Here is a 23224-nt window from a genome sequence, read left to right as displayed (position 1 = left end):
ATGGGTAAAACTGGAAGACCGGTTCCTGCAGTTTTGGCAAATAAAACACAAAAGTAGTAGTGACAATATCCTTCCTTTGTCACTGTGCTGATCTGGAACAGTCTGTGCTGTTCTCAACAGCATTATTATTTAAGAAGCAAAGGCAGTTTTATTATTTATCTTCCGTTCAGTATTCAGCCGGTATATAGAAAGAGGAAAAAAAAAGCCTCAGCAATTTCAGTTGAGAAATATCATTACTCAGTGTGCATTCAACTGGACAAATAATACTAGGAACTTTGTTCAAATTAAAAGTAAATACATCTGTAATCTATCAATTATCAGAAATGTCAGGATGCAAAGAGAGAAGCACTGAGCTTTTTCAGGACTTGAAAATGTATTCAAAAGTCTTTCATCTTATTTAATGAAAAATTAGACACTTTTCTGAAGAAATTACTATTGAATTTTCTATGCATTGTACTGTCCATTATTGTTCTTGACTTGTTTCATTTTGAACACGTATACTTCATAACCGACCTTCTGTACGCCTTGAGCTATTTCTGAAAGCCATCTTATGGGCTAAACGCTCTAAGAGCAGGGAAATGTTAAAAGACTTGTCCAGAAGGAGTTCAGTTGCTGCTTTTTGTCGGCAGTAGGCTGTGACTTCATATTCTGCCGTTATTCACGGGTGGGTAATGATGACAAGACACTTTGTCCTGAGGAAGAAACATGAGTGTACGGTATATACTTGGGGCCAGAAGTCACGACCTCTGATATTTCCTTAGTTCTTCCTAATACACTGACATTTATACTTTCTGATAGAAATCCATTTATAATGGAAGTATGTTAGATTTACAAACTATAGAAATCCAGAAGACAGTCAGCAAAAGAAATTGTGCTAAATTGACTGTGGCTAGTGTAATTTACTCAGCTGTCTTGTAGACTGTCCTGTGTGGATTTGGCTACAAATAAGACTTTAGTCAATAACTATTGCTGGGAGAATTACTGCCATTCAACAGCACCCGAAAGAAGCAGCAGACGCTTGCTATTGTTTCCATCTATCTTAATTTCTTGGTGCATACAATACTATGTATGAAATTACCAATTTTCAAACAAATGTACATTTACCAATTTAATTTTACAATACAATAGTAAATTACTACAACCCTACAAGCTGTTTTCCAGCTGATAGACAATTTGGAAGTCTTAGTTATAAGGAAAGTTATAAGCTAAGGAAAGTAATGTTAAAAAAATGAGTCTCAGAATCATGCTAAATAGAGTCACAATTAAAGAATCTACATTCTTTTTCATTTAAAAACAGCTCTGAAGCATTGTTTGAGAAAAACTTTTTTTTCAAATGGAAAACCCACTAAGTATTAGGGGCGGTTATTATTTTTATTTGCACAAATATAAGAACTGAGAGTAAAATAAATTTGTTCTGAAAGGCTTCCCAGGGCTAATACTGTAATTGAAATGGGCTCCTGCGTACATGAGTAACTATGGAGTAACAATTTCATCTGACCAGCATTTCCAGATGATGAATTATATCCTAAAGCTTATTAAAACTTTTGGGACAATCAGTGGGTTGTGGGTTTTTTTCTGATATGTACATTAGGAGCAGAAATCCTTAAAAGGACATCCCGGTATCTACCAATCCACAACCTGTGCTGATTTTCCCTTCTAATTATTAATGTGACTGCACCAACATTGAGCAATACACAGGAGTGCAGGACGTAACACTTACTACTGCTATTGTAGATTGGTTTAAAATTAACATGCTGTGCAGATTGAACATCAATTTGTACCTAAACTGTGCAATTAAAAAAAAAAAATTTGCAGGAAACTGAAATTGAAATATGCTAGCAGTTGGAATTGACATGGCAAGGTGAAGGCTTTCACTTCTAAAAGTCTATTTTAATCAATTTGCTAACATTTCAAAGGCCACATTGTCGAAAGATTTTGTTGTAATACCAGCAGAAAGTCGATAACTACTAGCATGCAAAAAGTTGACGTTGATATGCACAAAGCCTTTTCAGGCAAACACTTTCTAGAAAATTATGGTAACATTTGTAGTATTTTTGGATTAAAGTTTTTTGTGATAGCTTGTAAAGTGTCAGAAACAGGATTTTCCTGTTCCTTTCCTACTTCCTTAATAGGAAAGTATAAAAACATGACATAATTTCAGAAACTAACTTCAAAATGAAGTCATGCTTTGTTTCTTGATGTTAGTAATAAGATCCCAGTAAGAGCTGATGATCTGCCCCGACAGATAAACTGCTGATGTCAGTGCCTTCTAAGCCTGAAGCGGTCTTAGTTCCCCTTTCCAATAGCAGCCAGAATTGTTAGCCTTGCATAAAATAGATATCAGAAATAATTAGGGTACCAAAAAGAAAGCTGAATGTGTAGCTACAGAAGGGATCGTTTTTTGAAATTCAGTCCTTCTTGAATACTTGTCATCACAGCACTCTGAGGAAAACTCTTTGAAGCACGTTATTTGCAGTGTGATCCTTACTTTAAGTGGCTGCTCATGCTGTGCTGGAAGCAGGTATGGCGTTTGACAGACACACACATTGTTTATACATGTGTAAATGCAACAGAAGTAACCGATGTTTTAACATCAACCACTTTCCCAAATTTTCCCAGTACTGGGACAAAATTTCTTACATACCTTCAGATGAAAAAACGTATCTGTCTGGAAGGGAAAGTGATAATTTCTGTCTTGAAGCAAGCTTCTTCCCCATTATAGCTGTAGTGTCCAGGGGCCCTGTTGTACAATTTGTGAAGCCATTAAGAAACAAAGGGCAACCGAGATAAGAGCTGCCATCTGAGGTCTTCAAGGATTCCACCTAACCCGAAGAAATGGTGTCTTGAGAGTTGTAAGCTTTCCTCGGTTTTCTCTCTCCTGTCACAGAGGCAGGGAATGACAACTGTCTCTTTCTCTTGAGGACAGCATCACTGCAACTCCTTAGCCTGAATTGCTACAGAAAACAAATTATTTTCTCACGGAGACAAGAGAGAGCAATTTGTTTAAGCAACTTTGCTGTGCTATGTCAAATCTGCACCCTGTTAATTACCTGCAGCCTCATTTTACTAGCAGGAAGAACAGGAATCGAACACAGAAGTCGATGTCACTAAATTAGGCTGTTTCTAGTATTTCAAGTATCCAGATTATTTTTTTCCTGGAAATTATTGGTTCCTCTGCTACTGGGTGGCCGGTGCACAGAACTTTTCCATGTTGTTCCTAATATATAGCTAGTTTCTGATTTATGTGGTCTGCAAAATGTTTATGAAAATGAAAAAAAAGGTAATTTCTTTGTTATAAAAATACTGCGTTAAAGCTTTTTAGACTATTTCTGATTATATCCCTAAAATACAAGTAGCAAATGTAGCGTGGCTTTGACAGGTTCTGGGGCAAAATGGAATTAAAAAAAAAGGAACAGTAACAATTGCTTCTTTGGTATGTTTTGGTACAGAGCACACATCTATTTGTTTTAACAGAAATGCTGATATTATAGCTAAAACATGAAAAGCCATAGATTCTGTCTGTGGTGGCTGATGGTAGCCCATTGACTAGAATACGTACTTTTCCAATATACCAGGTAAAAGAGATTTTAGACCTCCACCCTCTTCAATAGCTATCTGTTTTTTAGAATATTTATTTAATTTTCCTATCTGTCATAAAATAATTACTTACCTCACAGACTTTTTAAAGGAAGAAGTATTCCTTACTGTACACATTTAAGCATTCCCAGAAGTGGAGGCACTCTGATATTAGCAATGAGATGACAATTTCTACAATATTTGAAACTGGCTGAACCGATTTCTTTATTTTAGTATATATTTGCTTGTTTTTAACAACTTTTATTGAACAAGGATGGGAAGCTTGGAAAAAGTATTTTGGCTTACACAAATATTCTATATGTTCTGAAGCAGCACTTCAGGACTCTCATCAAATTTTATATTTTCTCCTTGAATTACTAGAAGCTATTTGGATGACATGTTCTTATAGGGATAAATTATCCTTTCAGCTACTTAATGCACTAAGCTATAAAAATAGTGAACGTAAAGCGGTGCCCCCACCTCACGTTTGCCCGGACTTTTTGTTCAAAATTTTCTTGTTACAAAAATGTTTACATTGTTCACTTCATGTTCTTTTTCTTTGTGTAAACATTGAAGGTATTAATGTTAAGATGATGGGTTTGTTTTGGAAGGCTCTAGATTTGGCAGCCCTTGCCACGGAGCACGCACAATTCAAGGACTGGTGGTGGAAAGTCCAAATTGGGAAGTGCTACTATAGGTAAGCCGTTGTTCGTTTCTGCTGAGTGAGTCTGAGCGCAGGCCCTGGAGTGCTGGCTGCATTGCGCAGTGCTGAACACTGAGAAATAGCTCAGTATTTACTTAGAGAGGGCTGTGCTTACAGTTAAATCTCCCTTAATTTACAAGGAGATTATGTTCAACCGCTTGAGTTAAAGGCATCAACATTGAGTACCTGTAAGTAAGTGAATTAGTTGCATCTTCACCTTTGTTAGTGTTTTTCGAAGTCATCATTTGAAAAGTCAGTAAATAAACGCCAAGAACTGCTGTTAAAACACAAAATGAATATTACAATATCAGCTTGAGAAACTAACTGTCAATGAGGGCTTCAGATTGATGAAATAATAAAAAATGAAATATTCACATTAGACACTTTGTGCCAGAGGTACGTTGCCCCAGAAGTACCAGTTCCAAAGATGCCAAGGTCTCAGGGCTGGCACCCCTTGCCCGAGCATCTGATACAGATGACTTCGGAGTACCCCGACACTGTGCAGCATTATGCCTCTCTGAGGAAAGAGTGGGAACAGCAGGGAGGAGAGCTTCTTGCAAGCAGCTCAAAGTGGTTGCTGAGGGTCTGGCTATGATTGTAGCAGCCAGTTCTACCACATCAGGTGAAACTCCTCCTGATACAACCCTGCTTCCCATAATTCGAACAAGTACTGCGGCAGCTCTCCCTTTCATTCTTTACAATGTGTTTGTCCTGTCAATGTAAAACATATGGATACTGTATGGGTTGTTAAAAAACGGAGGCATCATCTGCAGTCCTTACAATTCTGTAAGGAATTCTTATACGAACAGGCTGATAATGCAAAGCAGTTAGCCCTTTAAAATTCCATGTTGTATCTTGGCTTGAAACCATGCTTCTTTTTAGATGCCCGAACTAATGACATTCTTCACTATTCTTAACCTTTATTTGACATTCTTGAGAAGATTAGACTGGTTTGGGTTTTTTGAGCTTAGAGGTCATTCATAACTTTCAGAATTTTTATGACTAGTGTTACAGAAACTAAAGCATCCAAGCAGGCACATGTGCTTCTGGGATCCAAAATTACCTTATGTCCCCATTGGCTGTGTTCCTTTGTTTTGGCCGACCTGTTCTGCCTGTGTTTAGTGTTTCTTCACCAAGTATATGTGGTCTTTGGCTGAAGAAAAGGCAAGGCAATTTGCATGTGAGAAAGTGTACCTTTTTTGCTGGTGTTGAAAGGGTGCAATCCTCTTAATTTTGTTGTCTATATAGCATTTATAGATTACTGCAAAATATTCTGCAGTAAAACTGCAAAACAAATTCAAGATGAAACAGACTTCTGTGAGGTTCATGTGCCATGTACTGCTCCCTCCCAAGTGATCTGCTTGGATGGTCTTAAGCTGTGGTGCCGTTTACAATACAGCGTGTTTTCAGCACACGGTTAAGGATTTTTCATATCAGCAACAGAAATTTCACCATTTCCCGTACAAGGCTAGGAGAAAGTGTTTTATAGATGATTAAGCATTACCTAAACTTTACAGTGGAAAGTACCTGCGTGATCTTTGTGATGAGTGGGGAAATTCTACTCCAGAACCATGTGGGTAGAGGTTGAGGCATGACTTTAATTGCCCATTTCCTCCTGTACAAGGAGCAGGAAGTGTCCTATGAAAACAAGCACATCATTATTCAGTTAGCACCAAAAGGCTGCATGTACAAAAGGGGGCCAAATTTCACGATTTTCCCTTTTTCATCGTTTTGAATGGTTGTCTTTGTAACCTTAATATATTTAATGGCATAAGTTTTGTTAACATGCACACAAATATATGACCTTAAAGTATGCTTTTGGACAGTTCATGTTTGGCTTAGTGTGCAGTGCTTCATTATTTAATAAGCTTTTTTTAAAAGGAAACCAACCAACCAACCAAACAAATACTTTCTATATCTGTTGTCTCTTTAGGTTAGGATTATATCGTGAAGCCGAAAAGCAATTTAAATCAGCTCTGAAGCAACAGGACATGGTTGATACAATCTTGTATTTGGCAAAAGTAAGTCATAGGTTTTCTTGTTTAAGAATGAAGTGAAATTCCAGACTGTCCCTGAGAAGTCCATACACCAGAATAGCTGAGTATTGAGCTTGATAGGCCATGAAGTTTAATAGCGTGTGATCTCCGTATAGACCAGAGGCAATAGAGGCTAGCAGTCGAAACTGAAGTCTTATTGTTTACAAAAAGATTTTGGAGCTTCCAGATTTTACACAAAGAAAAAATAAAATCTCCTACGTTACTGTATTCTTTGCTCTAAACTCCTATGAGGATTATATAGCTAAAGGATTATTGGAGTTCCAGTGTGAAGAACAATGTAGCTATATACGGTCTCCTAGGAAACTAATGCAATAAATCAGTAAGTGAAGAGTGAAGCTCAAAATCCTAGTTTCACAAGCAAAATCAAAACAAAGTGAGCTTAAAGGAAGCAGTCGGAGACCTTGAAACAGAGAATGTTCTGTCAAAATAAGGGCATTAAAAGCTTTAAAGGAACAAGTGGCACGACTAAGCCTCAGAATTACTTGTTTACCAGGGCGCACATCAGGTTCTAAACATTTCCCAAGACATTCAAGAAAAGGTGGCCTGTGAGAAACTAAAACTGCATTTTTCTTACTCTTGTCCTAGAAAGAGATGCAATCGGTTGCTCTTTATCAGCTCCCTTTAAGCCAGCTGTCACAGGCCTATCCAGAACTCATCACTTCTAGTGAATAATTGAGATATTCATATTATGATACTTCCTTTACCTTCACATTTCTTGAGCGATTACATTTTGTATTTAAGTGATCATCATTACTATCTGGAGACTTATCTTCAATACAGCAATTGGACTTAGTTTACTCAATCGGGTTTAGTAATTTTAGGTTTCTGTCACTACCAGGAGTCATTCTGCAAAACGCGTGAGCTACACAAAGCGATTAAATTGGCGGAGTAATTGGATTAACAAATATGATTCGTTCTGGGAGATATGCATCCCCCCGCAGCATTACTAGCTCAAGTAGGAGCTGCATTTGAACTTCCACCTCCCACTCCGTAGACCAGCTCGCTCAAGTATAAACCATCGCAGATGATTTAGTGACTGTGGGTGGACAGGCAATAGAGTAGGACACTGAGATATAGCTCAATCTGACAGTACTGAAAAGGTAAGACTTGAGTTAAGCAGCCATTAAAAGAAAAAGCAGGATTGCATCAAGTTCTGTGCAGACTGATACTACAGTACTAGTTAGTTTTCTGTTTACATTCATTATTACAACAGCTATCTCATTTTTTAAAAATATTTTCCTTAAAGCTAACTCTTCCTTAAAATGTAATTTATGGAAAGATAAAAAGAACAAAAGAAAACTAAAAAAATAAAGAGTCTTTAAAGAAGTCAGGGCTGCTGGGAAGTTACAAAGCATTTCATGACCCAGAAGAGCTGGAAATGGGATATTTTTACTAGAGATAAGAGAGATACCAAAAAGAAAATGGAGCTATTTTGCATTTAGCATCTAAAACTTAATGACTATAGCTGTCGTATTCTTAAAGAGGAGGTCTCCCCAAAGCAGCTGCAAGTAGGTGGAAGATGTTCCACCTGTCTTTTAATTTTTTTTGCCGCTGATCCGGACAGCAGCTCTGCAGTCTGCAGAGATGTTGGGCAGTGTGATACGCTGCTGGATATGGGAATTAATGTAGTAGAGGACTGTGGCTGTGTTGCCTTAGCATGATATTTGCACAGAGGTTCTGTAGCGAGTGCATCTTTGGAGTGCACCTCCAGATGAAGCAATAGAGCAGACCTGAGTCATAATGCTCAGAAAACATTCTTCATAAGCAAACATAAAAAGGTGAAAAAGGAGCAGTTCTAGTGGAATTCCCTATCCTCCCATTTTTCACATTTTTTGCCCTAAGAATATGAAGATAGCTGTGCTTCATAGCTAGATCGGGTCAAAAACCAAGCAAGCAAACAAAAAACCATCTAATTAAAATTTTCTCTCAATTAAAGCAAAGAAAATATGAAATTATTTGTAGGTATGGCAGTGTGCAGTGGCTTACTAGACATATTTAGGATAAATTGTACAAGTCACTTACATAGGTGATACTTAGGAGTAAAACAACCAGCCAAGGTTCTTCTTAATTAAGAAGTCACACCCAGCTATCATGTATTCTCTTTCATCTGTGTACTTTCCACTGAAACTCTTTACAGAATAATTTAGTTGTAGAAAAATGTTGCTAGAAGAAAATAAGGAGCATGACAGTCAGAGGGGGGACAATTATTTAAAGTTAAAATTCAACGCAGGCATAAAATTAATCAGAAAGTACTACGTGGTTTACTATAAAACTATAGCAAATGACTTGAAGGCTGTTTTAGATACAGCAACGTGCCCAGATAAGAGTGCATTAGAAATAAATTGTTGATTTAAAGCATATTCATTGATGGTGTCATTAGTGCAGTTCTGGTCACACCCCCCAAAAAAACACAAGCCCTCACTCTTTTTTTGCTTTTCACAAGAAGGAATTAGTTTTCTAGCCTAATGCAGGAAACACAAGTACATGTTAGCAAAATGACTGGAAAAAAATGCCGTTTTTTTTTTTTTCCTTCTTGCCAGTGACCGATTTGAAATGGCATTCCCATTACTAGGAAGACACTCACAGTCAACGGCTCTTTGACAATTAAGAATGTCACTTGAGTGGTCATAGGAAAGAATTCTTTGCAAATGTCTACAGTAGTATATATCTATAGGAATCCAAATAAAGAACTTATGACTTTAAGTAGTGTTTTGATTGTTGGCACTTAAAAGTCCATGAAGGTCAAGGGCAGACGCAGAAAATGTTTGGAGGTTTTTCAGGTGTTCAGTTAATGTTGATATTTTTCTTACATAGCATCACAAAATGCTTGTGTCAGGATACCAGTCACAGATTCTTTCCCTTTTTTAGTCATATGAAGTATTAGCACTATTTAATGTAATATTTCTCCAAACGGAGCACTCAAAACACTTTTCCACTTGGTGTGAGATAGTTTAATGACTCTAGCCATTTAGTTTCCCAAAGTTGGCATGCAGGGCTTTTTCCTTTGCTGTAGCTGTATTTACCATACCCCCCAACAGGGGGGCTTTACAGTTGAACTTTCAGGTAGCTGCAGAGGTGGTATGTGTCAACATAGGGATGTCCTCTATCCAATTCTCACACGTTCTCCGCATCACACATTGTCACAATCAACACAGAAGCCAAAATCACGGAGACCAAACTGCCCTCTTGCTGTTGTGGGATTTTATTGTTTGTGACAGCAGAGGTTGGCAGAGCAGTAAGGAAATTGGAAAGTGTCACTGCTCTGTCCAGTGCAGCCTTATTTGACTAAGTAAAATATTTTGGTACTGCAGCACTATCAACCTGAAGATCCAGTTCTTTCAAGCCTAAACATAAGGTTTTTTCAAAATAAACAGGAAGATATCAAGGTGATACCTTCACCTCACTGTCAAAGTATATTATTTTGGTATGATAATAAATAGCAAGATATTTTTTTGGTTTATTCGTAATGTCTAGATGAATTAATAATGTCTAGATGATATACATGCAAATTTTATTATCTTAATTAGTCTATTTTATCTTCGTTACAGAGATTTATTCAGTACTCGCTCCATTATTTTCCCAGTATTCTTCACCATATCAGCTAATGGTTTACTGCATAAAGGGAGGTGTCATTCCTTTCATCTCCCTTACTAAACAGCAGTACAAGTATAAAAGTCAGACATTTGACATTTATATACACTTTTTATTTGCTTAGGTGTATTTGCGCTTGGATCAGCCTGTAACGGCTTTGAACCTTTTCAAGCAAGGGTTAGATCGATTTCCTGGAGAAGTGGCTCTTATTTGTGGAATTGCCAGAATCTATGAGGTATGGAATCACTATGCAATTATTACTGTGGCCAAGGTTAGCTGCCTGAGCAAGAAAAAAGAGACAATAGCTGAATGTAACTGTAAGGTTAATGAAAATTAACTATGCTGATTTTCGGTGTCACTAATGCAAAACAGGTAACATTAAACAAAGTTACAAAAATAATGTCAAAAGTAACATACAAAAGCCTTGCAGGCATTTTTGTTTAATCATACTAGGGAGATTCTGTATACCCTTGGAGCAAGTCCACGTTGTCAAGTGGTCCAGATATTGTCTGTGTAGCTAGGTCGAGTTTATATTATTCATCATACTAAAACTGCTCAAGTCATCGGCAGCCTGCTAGCAGGATTAAACAGCAAAATAGTCTACTCCTCACTGTTGTCTTTATTAGCGCCATGTTCTTAAGCCAGTGAGAACAGTGGAATGTGAATGTTTCTTAGTTTAGGAAGTAGATATTATTTTAAGTAGGATTAGTTTTAAAGTAGTTTAATTTTAGCTTGGTAACCATGTATTTTGTTTTTTAAAAGTGTGTATTATCATGTCAAACAGTGGACTTAATATTGTGTTTCACTGAAAGTTGGTAATGATGCTATTCCAGAACAAATGTTTTAAACAAAGTCATGAATTTATATTTTTTTTGGTATACATTCATACTTGGCATTCTTTCCTGTTCTCATCATTCTCATCTAACCCCTAAGCATTAAGCCATTTTCATATTAAATCCTTTTTGTCCTTCAGCAAGGAAGAAAACAGCTGCATAATTTTTGGAGGCTTTTCTTTCTGAATTGTTAAACAGTTTTTAATATGGATATTATTTTGCAGAACCATAACATAGCATTGCATAACCCTTTAAGGAATTATTAAAGAGCAGCATATAGGTGACAGAGTCTAGTTTTGCGCTGACACCTGCGTGCAGGATTATAGCTTCATTAGCAAAGATTTGTACTGCAGCACAGCGCTGTTCTCATTACATAGACTCACAAGTAGAATATACGCATCAGGCATCTTGATCAGAGCTTTTCTTCTCTGACACTACCTTTTGACAGTAGGAAGAGTTGTAGACCTTTTTTTGTCTAAAAAAAGACCCCATTATTTAGTACTGTTTAGTACTGCTTTAGTACTGTTTCCTTTAATCACAGGAAATACATCTTTTCATAGCTAAATATGCTGCTGAGGTTAAGTAAAAGATTATTCTGTAGTCAGGTTGAGAGTACAGTGTACCTACAGCACACAGGTAGAAATTATTCCTCTCTAAACACCGAAGTGTGTTTTGATCTTTTATTTTCTCCTGATACAGGGGGGAGTTCTCTGATGACTTGCACTCCTCAGACGTTGTTTACAACAATGAGTTCACCCTAATTCATCTTCCAAGTAGCATACATCCAAGCATATATTTTTATACAATACCGTTCTCTTAACTGGCACATCCTAGCTAGTACAGGTTTTGCTAATAAATCTGTGATTCCTGTTTTCAAAGGCGTGTCATAATTCTTCATATGCAATTATATTCTCATTTGTGTTCAGAGCAACTCATGAGTTGACTGACTTACAAAGCACTGAAGATAATTGAGGCATTGACTGGGGAAATAAATGTACTGTATGTTACCATTCTGGGAAACCAACTGCACTGCACTCCGCATCACAAGGCATTATGCAAAAAGGAGCAAATGCCTACTGCACACGCTAAGCTTCTGACCAATCTCTTTTTCTAAAAAATAAAAAGTAAATCTCTTTTTTGTAGCTATGGCATAGAGTTAATGACGGGTACAGCTAGCACTGATAAATCAGTATGCATTCTTCTCTGCATGCGTGTGTCGCTTGTGAAGGTGCCAGTCGGTGATGTTGCATTGTACGATCAGAGAACTGTAAGAGCATACATAATTAATCTCTGTTAAGTACTGTACAGGGCATAGATAAAGCACTCAGTAGATTGACATTTTAATAAGTTTTATGATAAAAATCAGTGAAAAAACCATAGAATTAATCTGAATTTTTTCCAATTGTATAGGAAATGAACAATATCTCCTCGGCTGCAGAGTACTATAAAGACGTCTTAAAACAAGACAATACTCATGTGGAAGCCATTGCATGCATTGGCAGTAACCATTTTTATTCAGACCAGCCTGAGTTAGCTCTGCGGTTTTATAGGTACCTACACTTGTGGGGAGGGAGGGGGAACTGAACGCGTGGGAGGGTAATATAAAGGGTTTATTTTTGTAATGCTGATAGCAAAAAAAGAACATTAGGAGATTGGCATGGGAGGATGATTGAGCATTTGGACAAAAACCAGCATAAAATCAGCATACCAACTTAACGTGTCTTCTTGGCTAGTGATAATTACATCTCCCTTTTAAAACCTTGTCATCGTTACATGTGGAGTATGTAGAAGTGTCAAAAAATATTATCAAAACAGTTATTATTTGCTTAATAAACAAGAAATGATCTTTCACAGCATGAGGCAGTTTGAGAACACTAGACCTTACTCTCAGCTTCAGTTGCATTCAGAGGGCACGTAGACTTCCTATTTAGCCCTTTGAAAAACTCCACTTGAAGTCATGAGCAATTGTGACCACAAAATCCTTTACTTGAACGTGGGCTGGGGCTCCCCCATGTTTTGCTGAAAGCAATAAAAAGATAGTGTTAGATGATGCTTGCTTTTTATTTCAATATAGTCAGAGTGCAAAGGAGCCTGGCTCATGTTCTTAAGTCTAAGAGCAGATTAAGTCAATCTAAGTCCATCTCATTTCTGTTGGATCTGAGCTATTTTATGCTTTAGGTTCAGAAATTCACAGTCAACGCCGCAGGCAGCAGCCCTCTTTTTCCCTGGCCCTCTTAGCATATGTTTCTCCTATAAATATCAATCAACAGAATTTTTATAAAACATCTCCGTTCTAAAAGACACATTAAACAACATCAATTTGAATAAAAATCTTAGTTATGCCTCAAATGTGAGATTGATGTAGATTCACATGCTAGATGTACTGATTGGAGCAGCGATGAAGGACAGGAATCAAGCAAAAAATTGAAGTCTGAAGAGTTATAAAAAGTAACTGCAATAAATTACAGCTTGATTGAGGTTGAGGGATTGGAAAGAGAAAATAGAGAAAGTGCGTACAGCTCTGTCTTACAGTAAAGTCAGATCATGTGGCACAGTGAAAAAGACAGAAGTTTACCTCATTTATGCAAAGACTGTTTTGCACAGCTTTGATTTTACTGACCAAAAATGCCCTGCACTGCCCTTCATGAAACCTTTACCAAGTGTAAGACCGTAACAGTTGGTTATTATACCCTCTCAGAATAGAGAGAAGGGAGGGGAGAACTTTGTCCTTTAGAATAGAACTTTTATTTGAAATTGAATCTAAAAAAATAAACAAATATTTTCTTTCAATCTAGACGGCTCCTGCAGATGGGTGTTTATAACTGCCAGCTTTTTAACAATCTGGGCCTGTGTTGCTTCTATGCCCAGCAATATGATATGACACTATCTTCGTTTGAACGTGCACTGTTTTTGGCTGAAAATGAGGAGGAGACAGCAGATGTGTGGTACAACTTGGGACACGTGGCTGTGGTATGAAAAGTATTAACAACATTTCTGAATAAATATAATTTTACAAAATCTGGAAAAAGAATAACCAGAAAGGAGTCATTGCCCTGCTTTGAAATATGAACCCAATAGTATACAGGATAAAGTGCAGTAGAGATTAAAGGTTTATTTGCACTTCAGTAGAGAAGAAGAGGCAAAAGAAAAAAGTTCTGTATATCTTCAAAGAACGTGGCTTACTCCTGCTAAAAGATGCTCCCTCCCCACTGTCTTTAGCTTTCCCTTTTTTCTAAAAAAATTGCAAGACGTACCAGCCCTCGAAGGCTTTGGTGCAAGACAAACTAATTTGACAAAAAAATTGAATTAAAGATATTTTTCTCTGAGCTGTTACTTGTGTTACGTGGAGCATTAGATCAATTTTGTTGTCATAAACAGCATGTAGCAGACACTAAAGCACTGCGTGTGTCATAGTTGAGAAGGCATGTTCTTCTGTCTTATAGGCAGCTATAGAAATATTGTGTAATTGTGTGATAGTTTGTTAAATTTCGGCACTAATTTGCACTCATTGCCCATTTTTGCAGATGTTCTTCCAGAAGTTGTGTTAGATTTCTGTCTACCTGTGTGCTCAGAATAAGGTTACTGAATAAAGTTTTTGGTAGCTTTCTAATATGAGTCGTCTTCAAATGCTGATTATGATTTAACTTCAGTCAGAGAGAAACTCAACTGTTCCGCTTGATTGTACTGCAACTAGGATAAACACATTAGTTTATGCTGCCTAAAACATTGACATTTTTGGCTTATATTTTTCAGTATTTGTCACTTTTAATGTTTAACCTGGTGCTGTATGGTCATAACATTAGAGCATTAAAGAGTAGTCACCTGCTCCATACAAAGAAATTAACATCACTTAATTTTTATCTTCTAAAAACTGGGCTTATATGTGATTTTTTTTTTTTAATCTGTGTAGAGACAGAGAGGCAAGATGACTTCCCCTCTGGAGACATCTCTTGTTTTTCTTACCCGACTGTAGACGGTAGCAGATAGCATAGTCTTTAGATGATACTGAAGTCATCTAAAAGTTAATTGGATGAAATTAATATCTCTTGGAGCATGCAAGTTTTTGCTGGAGAGAAACAGTTCTGTCTGGAGGAATAATAAGAAGCAAATGAGAGGACCTGGGAAGAAAGCACATGTGGTTCTGATCAGCGTGTTTGTATTGTAATTTGTATTCCATAGTAGTACATATGGGTGAAAAGACACTCCAGACAGCAAAACAGATGCGTGTTGTTTCCAGTCCTTTCACAAATTAAAATACAATCTTACTTTTAGGGGATAGGAGACCTGAATCTGGCTTATCAGTGTTTCAGACTAACGTTAGTCAACAATAACGACTATGCGGAAGCTTACAACAACTTGGCTGTGCTGGAAATGCGAAAGGGTCACATTGAACAGGTTGGTGTTGAATCTCAGCCTAAGCAGAATGATTCTTTTGGCCCTTTTGTACATAAGAAACATGTTGTTTTCCTGAGGTGGAGGCATCATAAGAACATCTATCTTACTATTACAGGCAGAAAATACGGATAATTTTTATGCGTGTTTCAGTGTTGTTGTGCCGTCTCCCATTAAACTGCTCATTCTTAAGCATATCCAAAAGGTTCATCAAAGACAAACAATGTTTTCAGTGGCTTTCCAGTTGTTGAGATCTTTTTTCTAAATTGATACCCAAAACAAAACCTGTCCCTCTGTAATCGTCACTTAAATTACCACTTTGATTGTATATTCAGTTTATAAATGTAGATAATGAACTTTTGCATGTATAATTAAAAATAGGGATCATCATGGCAATAAAATTATGCGCAGAAGAAAAAAAAAGTGAAGGTATTTTGCTTATCTTGGATTTTATTGTATTTCACAATGTTCTTTCATAAGTTGCATGTTGCAAGTACAACAGTGTTGCACGTACCCAGAGTTGTCAGATTTAGGGAGTTATTAATATAAGTTCTTAACTCTGCCTTCCCAAACAGTTAACAGATACTTTTGTTTTTAAAAGATCAGGGTTTTTCCCCCAAAGTTCTTCATTTTTTAGTAAAAGCATTCACAAGTTAGTTTTGTATTGGGTTTATGGCATGAAAATGCACACTCTGATACTTAGTTTTTCATTGGTTTTTAAAGCTACTATTTTGCTAGTCAGAAAAAAAAAGTTAATTTTATTAAAATTTTTGAGTGTGAAAACTGTCATTTTTATGATAAAATTTGGGTTTTCAGGGATGCTTAAGACAGTGCTATCAGAGACAACAGATAAATAACAGTGAGATGGGACTTTAAATAATTTTAACAAAAAAATATATATTTTGTTCGGTGTTTAGAACTGAATTGCTTAGTTGAATAAGTCCCGACATGTTTTTTCTTACTCAACCAAGAGTCTTATTAATTTCAATGCTATGTAACTGTATTATGCCTAAATGTACTATTGGTGTATCTCATACATAGTTGAATATGGCTTTCTTAGTAAAGACCTAGAAGACACAGGATGATTTCTTTTAAGAATGATGAAAATTGCATTAGATTCTTGTTACCCTCCCTCACAGATTTCACTGTATTTTTTTTTCTTTCTGGACGTAGGCAAGAGCTTTGCTGCAGACTGCTTCATCTTTAGCACCTCATATGTATGAGCCCCATTTCAATTTTGCAATACTCTCAGAGAAGGTAACGCACTGTCATACTGTTGTGATGTAAACATTAAGCCTTGGCGGGGCAGTTGGGTCTTTATTGTTATTACGGAGAATTCACAATAGGTAAGATAAAAGAATACAGAGTGCATAAACTCAACGAAAGCTAAAGTTCTGTTTCCGTTTTAGTACCCAGAAGCTTTGTGTGTAAAAGTAGTCATTCAAATGCTTGCTTTTGAGAGTGAGGCCAACTACCTATAAAGTAACTTTGTAATTTTCCAAATGCCCAGAAGATGAGCAATCCTTAATAATTCCATCTACAGTCTTTACAGTCGTTGGCTTTTTCAGACTGTGAAGTGAAAGAGTATCATATGATTTATCAATAATTATAGAAAGAATATAATTTATTCATCCCATGATCTTAGTGATCTTGAAAGGGAAGTCTGTGCTTTAGCTTTATAGCCTTTCAATTTTCCGTGTTAATAATTTCTTTCATACAGAGTGTCTCAGACACTGAATTAACAGTGTGTCCAACATTCCTGTTAATAAGGAGAAACTTGTACAAGTCCTTACATTTTTCACAAGAAAAATTGCTCCTTTGCTTGTGCCTACACCTTCAAGATCCCGTTATGAGTCTGTTGTGTGGGCAGCCCGACTCCTACGAATACTAAAGTACATTGCGTCAAGGAGAGAACACCCATTAATTTGTAAGCGTATCCTCTCCATTGTGAAACATAAGATGGTTTTGAATAATTGCATTCTGTACGTACCGATTAAGGAGTAAATCCTAGTCCGCAAATGTCTTGTTACGTTTGCTTTTGCACAAAGAACCTGCATAGGTTGTGGGAGAAGACAGATGCCCAGATGAGCTGGCTGTTGATGCAGTGTGGTAATTAAATCCTTAGATTCGGTACAAGGCCATGGTTTACAAAACACAACTTCTCTGCCCAGGACTCTGCTTTCTTCCCCTTCAGAGAATTCTTGCTGCGCTGAAGCTCTGTGCTGACTGATCCTCAGGCAACAGAGGCCTCCTGATGATACTTTCCATCACTTCTTCCTTTCCACCCAGGAGCTATCACTTTTCCTAGATGTGTTCCCAAACATTTGGGTTCTTCTTTGCTGAACCCACTTTCTGAGATGCTCTCCTTATGTACACTTCCTCCTTGCAAAAAAACGATGGCTATTTAGGAAAAAATGAAGTTCCCTAAGTAGGGAACAATGTGGAAACATACTTCTACAAGCAGCAGAAGAGCAACATCAGCTCTCCAACACTGTTGTGCCTCTCTGTGAGGAAGCAGGAAATCACATGGCGTTACAGCTTTTACAGAGGCCTGATGGATTGTGTTTTGCCTGTATATGCAGCAGCACTTCCAGGGAGTTTTAAAGCAAATAATCCATTATTCCTCCTTACTTCAAGCGCTGGGCATGGTGTAGATTTTTGTCCATTCTCCAAGAAGTCAGATGGAATGGGATATAAAGTTACTGTCTTGAAGGATCTCTCTCATTAAAATCACATTTGTCTTTTTCTTCTCATCCCTTGATGTAAGGGAGACATAACCTTGAGTTTAAAAGCCTCCGTACTGCCTGTTTTATTTGTTCACTCTCAGTACCAGCTGTGTTTAAACATTTGTGAGCGCCAGAAATATACTGCGCAGAATACATGATGCAAATACTGCAGTGCTTGGGTTTACAAAGTTCATTTGTGTGTTTCTTGCAGGTTGGAGATCTTCAGAGGAGTTACACAGCTGCTCAGAAGTCAGCGGAAGCATTTCCAGGCCATGTTGATACACAAGAGCTCATCAAACAGTTAAAACAGCACTTTGCTATGCTCTGATGAGCATGGGTTTTATTATGTAAAAACAGTTAGCCAGAGCGAACATCCCGTGCATCTTTTGAAAATACAAGCTCAAAGTAGATAAACTATACTTAATGCATTCCTGTGGCAAAGCCCGTGTTACTTGGAATAGCAGGAAAGGTTTGAGTCCTAATTAGTTTCTGTCATCTTAAAACATATCATTAATAAAATGCAGCTAGGACACGTTGCAACTACGTACGCAAGAGATTACAGGAATGGCAGGATCCTGCCGGCATGACAGCTTTGAAATTGTTGTCTGGTATATGAGCAAGTAAGCCTCCATATCATATTAATGAACATTTTAAAGGATATTTTTTCTGACTTTTCTGCCAGAAAAAAAGTGGTTTTAACTATTCCTGTGTGACAGTCTGTCAAGTAACACAGAGTAAGAGTACTTCTGGTCTTCAAACTTGGCTTTTGATAGTATACTTTCTTACTGAATGTTAAACTTTAAAGCTAAAATACCTAAAAAGAATTTAAAATACATATGTAAAGCAGAAGTTCTTGTATTCCTTGTTGTACTGTATGAATTAAATAAATTCCAGTTTGTATGGTTTGTCTCGTCCGTTTATGTAAGTTAAAATGACATCCTTATTGCCATAAAAATTAGAGTCTGTGATCTTAATGTATTTTGAAAGACTCCATAGAACTGGTGCAAAATAGCATAAATACGTGTGTTCCCCTCTACCTAGGAAAGGGTTTATTCTTGATCTCAGTGAGGGGAAAAGGATATTTAGAAGCTTTCAGAGTTCAGTACTAATGATTGAGAACAAGGCATTGATTGGGTGGTTACACATAAGCACTGGTGCAATATAAATATTTGGATCATCCTAACTACAAGAATATTACAAACAGCAACAAACAAAGTCTTTCTCTCTGTCATATATCTTTGTGTTCTAATTAAAAGGGATAAATTTGCATGATTTCCCAACTTGACCTTTTTAGAAGACCTTTAATAAATGTGGGATGTTAAGGCATTCTGAAAAGGCACATCCTGAAACAGGCCTTTAAAATCTTTTTGTGTTGCTCTGATATATGAAGGGATTATCTGGGTTTAGGGAGCAACCCTAAACGTGCTTATGAATATTGCATCTTCCTTTTCACTATTTGTTGCTTCCCCAGCCTCAGCTTTGTACGACTGTTGTAGCTGGTGAAGGCGGATGCTGGGGAGCTGAGAGAAGTGTAGCCAGAGGCTCCCCGACAGAGCAGCCTGTAGGTGACGGTTAGAAACACCGTCGTTACCTGCTGCCACATCACGTTGGGAAATGCAGAGGCATTATTGGCTGAACTGATGCAGTTCAGCTTAATGGAGTTTTTATTTTTTCCACATCGATCTCTATGTTGGAAATTTGTCACAAACTAATTAAGAGAGAACCTTAGTCATCAGTAATTTTCCTTACCTAAGTAAGATTTTACTTTCTGTTAAAAAATGAGGAATTCATAGGGAAGTTCCATCCTTTGATTTACTGTACTTGTGTCTTTCCAGCTGACAGTGCTAAACTTAGGAGGATACCAGAAAAGAAAATGTTTGTCTTCGCAGTTTAAACACAACTGTTGAGAATTTTTGAATGTCATATTATTAACTCAAAGTACCTTTAAAATTGCATAGTAAGTAAGATTATTTCTGCGTGAACTGGAACAAAACCTACTAATACAACTTCAGTTTTTAATCCAGTGTAGCAGCTCAATAGTTCCTCATAGGTGCTTGTAAGATCCCACTTACTGTGATCACTGCTCAAGTCAATGATCTGAATAACCCTTTGGCAAACAGGACTCCTTAGAACAGAGATCTGACATGATTATTCTTTTAATATTGGGGGATGTGTGCAGATTGAAAGGGAAAAGGCTCATGTATGGTACGGAATCCTTTACACAAGATGCTTGTGCAAACTGATTATAAAAAACCATCCCCCACACAAACACACAAAGTTCTAAATAAGGATTAAAACCTTTTTAGCTCCCTAACGTGCAGCATCTGCAAGCCGTTCCAAATTTATCTTGCATGGTATATTTTGATTGCCCCAAAAGGCAGCAGCGATTTGCTTTGTTGACCTTTCATGCCCCAAAGCAAGGGTACAACAGTATTGTTTTCATGACTAGCGCACGTACGACTTGAATCAAATGTGGTAACGAGAACAGCAACGAAACAACAGATGAATGAGCAGGCTGTTTGCCGGGGAAGGATCTTTCGATTTTGTTGTATGTTAATTTGGCGCGAGCTCCAGCGAACAGATGAATCGGCAGGCCCTGGGGCAAACCGCCTTCAGTTCATCCAGGACGACGCAGCACAACACGAGGCATCAGAATCTGTAGTCATCTCTGCGGCAGGATCACATCAGGACGGTGTGACCTTAATATTGCAGGCAGCATTGCTGTAACGTAGAAATCATTTTTCTTCTAACCTGTAGCCCGGCTCCAGCTATGTCCCGCCAGCATTTATAAAGCCCCTTGGGAGCAGGAAACAAAATACAATGAAAAAACAACACAAACAATTTTTTAATCTACAGGGGAGATGGTGTCCACAGCAATGCTGCCTGGAAGGAAGCTCAAAGCAGATCGCTGGGAAGTTTCTGTGTCCCGGTGGGAAAGGTGTGTACAGTTCATGGCCGTCACCACCAACCCCAGCCCTCATGCTGGGGTCCTTCTGGCGGATGAATCCATTTAAAAATTGATAATGAAGGGTTAGGTTATTAATGGATTTTCATCGTTTTGCAAGATGTTATAGCCACAGCACCAGGCACGAAACTGTGGCTCAAATGAGTGAGAATTCACAGATAACAGTTGTGGATCATTTTGGCTGCAAAGAGCATCCTCGGAGGCTGTTGGACTGGACGGGAGCAGTTTGCCATTAGGTGCTGGTTCAGTCACTTTAAGACTTTGTATAATGATCCCATTTTGTTGTTGTTGCTGCTGGTGGTGGGTTTTTTCTTTAATTGCTTCCTATCTTTGTAGGCTTTTGGGGTCATTCGTTTTAATGAGCCCAGTTTGTGCTTGACTAATGTTTACCTGACAGAGCAGCAGCAAGTTTTTGTGCAAAAAAAGCTACAGCATCTCCTGTGAAAGATTTCTGTGTTTAGTCACTCTCACTACCATATGTTTGTCTTCTTTATGACAAATGGTTTCAAGCTCAGTCATGTCCCCGCCTTCACCCACCCCCCAACCCGTGGGTACTCATTACAGCCCAGCACCAGCACCTGAACCATCATGAGGAGTAGGACCTTGGCCGTTTTGCCTCCTTTATGCAATACCTATTTTGCCTCTGTCACCAGAGCTGTCACTGGCACCTGTGGCTGTTGTTTTTGACCAAATACGCAGTTTCTCTGCCATAGAAAGCATGAAATGGAGAGCTTAGAAGAACCCTTTGCACCAACCCACTTGTCTAAACTGGGACGTGCTGTTTTACTCCAAACAGCAAGAAGTAGTTACTGTGAAAACTTACAGGCAGGTGTCAGCTGTGCCCCTTCAGCCAGGACAGAGCTGGGCAGCCCGAAATGCAGGTCAAAAATCAGTTCAAGTGCAGGGGAAAAGCAGCTGCTTATCAGGAAACTGAATAAGCTGAATAAAAGCCTTTGTGAGATCCCACCCTGTTCCTCGCCTACTCCAGAGGAAGTCTCAGAATTGCCATTTCAGCATGTTTCCAGATGAGAAACATTTGCTATTGCATATGGCAGTATAAAACGTGGCGCACGAAGCCACCGAGGAATCGGACTCAAAGAAAGGATGAGCTTCCATCAAGAAGGCCAGGACAAGAGGCAGCTCACCCAGTTTTCTCTGCTTGTTGGAATTTATTTAAGGTCTAGGGCTGCTGCAAACTTCCAGTCCCCAGCAGATGCCCGTGCGTACACGCACTGTAATTCTGCACCGCCAAGCTCTGTGGGCCGCAGAGTAGTATTTCACTGAAATCCCAGCCATCACCGGGAATAAGCGAGCAGATGGCGGATGTAGAATGCAAAATGCTCCTTTCTTTATCGATAAAAACCAAACTGAGTTTCTCTTTGTGCCTTAGAAGGTGAATGAAGTAAAAGCCAAGAACCCCTGATATTCAGGTCATAGGAAAACTTGTATCTCCCGTCACTTTTCCCGTAGCATTTGAATTCCCGTGCTGGTAAGTCAGTCGCGTTACTAATTTCCCTAGTCACGTTTTCAGAGTTTCGGAGTGCTCAGGAGCTGCGAATGCTCAGAAGCATCTGTAAGCAGGTTAAATCTGGGGGGTATGTCACCAGAGAAAGCAGTTTTTATTGCAAAACTATCAAGTAAACATACCCTGAATTACCCTGAATAACTGAATGCTCTGTACGAGTACTGTATTTACCTTCTCCTTGGTTAGTTACAGCGATTACTTAGCACACAGCCGTCTCCCTTCTTATGATTAGTTTACAAAAGGGTCATAAAGGTTTAGCTGAAAAAGACTTCCTAGTTAGATCTGTTTAGAATATGTAAAAAAAAAAAAATATCAAATCAATGAGCTTATAGTAAAAAGGTCTCTTTTGAGAGACACAGCACATGACGCGTTATATTTAATTGTGTATGAGAATATATCAGCACATACAACTGGGGGAGGTTCCCCCATTTCCCGTGTGCTTTTGGACAGGTATTGCCAGTGAAACCCATTATATTGCTTCAAAGATAATCCTTGAAGGCATTAGAAATGAGATGCAAGACAGAAACAGCAGGATGCAAACCTTGCTCAGCGCTACGGAAAGGGCAAACTCATTAAGAGCCAGGAAACTTGGTTCCAGTGAGTTCACCAGCCCAGCAATTTCATCTCATTTTCAGCTTCTGCAGTTTGCATCGCCATGAAGTAATTGCCAAGATATTACATTTTTGCTTTGGTATTATTTTATACCATGATCAGTTCCAGATTTTGTCAAGTCTATGTCCTATAATAATGCCAAGCACCTTTAAAGCCATTAGACATGTTAAGTAATTAATCCTAACATGCAGTAAATTTACATCATCCGAACTAAGGGTCGTAAAACCTTCGATCAAGACACTCC

At 38.1% G+C, this 23224-nt stretch overlaps 1 protein-coding gene across 3 annotated transcripts in view; it reads left to right on the top strand.

Annotated features, from left to right (window-relative positions):
• Positions 1–18783, top strand: part of TTC8 (tetratricopeptide repeat domain 8) — a 43033-nt gene extending 24250 nt beyond the window's left edge. The window contains exons 8-15 of one of the 3 annotated variants that reach the window (XM_063332285.1): positions 4188–4273; positions 6213–6300; positions 10052–10162; positions 12171–12310; positions 13556–13730; positions 15033–15155; positions 16326–16409; positions 18090–18783. In XM_063332285.1, coding sequence (XP_063188355.1) covers positions 4188–4273; positions 6213–6300; positions 10052–10162; positions 12171–12310; positions 13556–13730; positions 15033–15155; positions 16326–16409; positions 18090–18206 — 924 coding nt within the window. In that variant the 3' untranslated portion in view covers positions 18207–18783. The remainder of the gene's footprint in view (positions 1–4187; positions 4274–6212; positions 6301–10051; positions 10163–12170; positions 12311–13555; positions 13731–15032; positions 15156–16325; positions 16410–18089) is intronic. The other 2 variants (XM_063332286.1, XM_063332287.1) reach the window with 2 other exon arrangements.
• The last annotated feature ends 4441 nt before the right edge of the window (positions 18784–23224 follow it).

The sequence above is a fragment of the Chroicocephalus ridibundus genome, chromosome 4, assembly GCF_963924245.1.
Source record: "Chroicocephalus ridibundus chromosome 4, bChrRid1.1, whole genome shotgun sequence".
In the NCBI taxonomy this organism is placed as follows: domain Eukaryota; kingdom Metazoa; phylum Chordata; class Aves; order Charadriiformes; family Laridae; genus Chroicocephalus; species Chroicocephalus ridibundus.
This window is presented reverse-complemented; position numbering and strand designations above follow the sequence as displayed.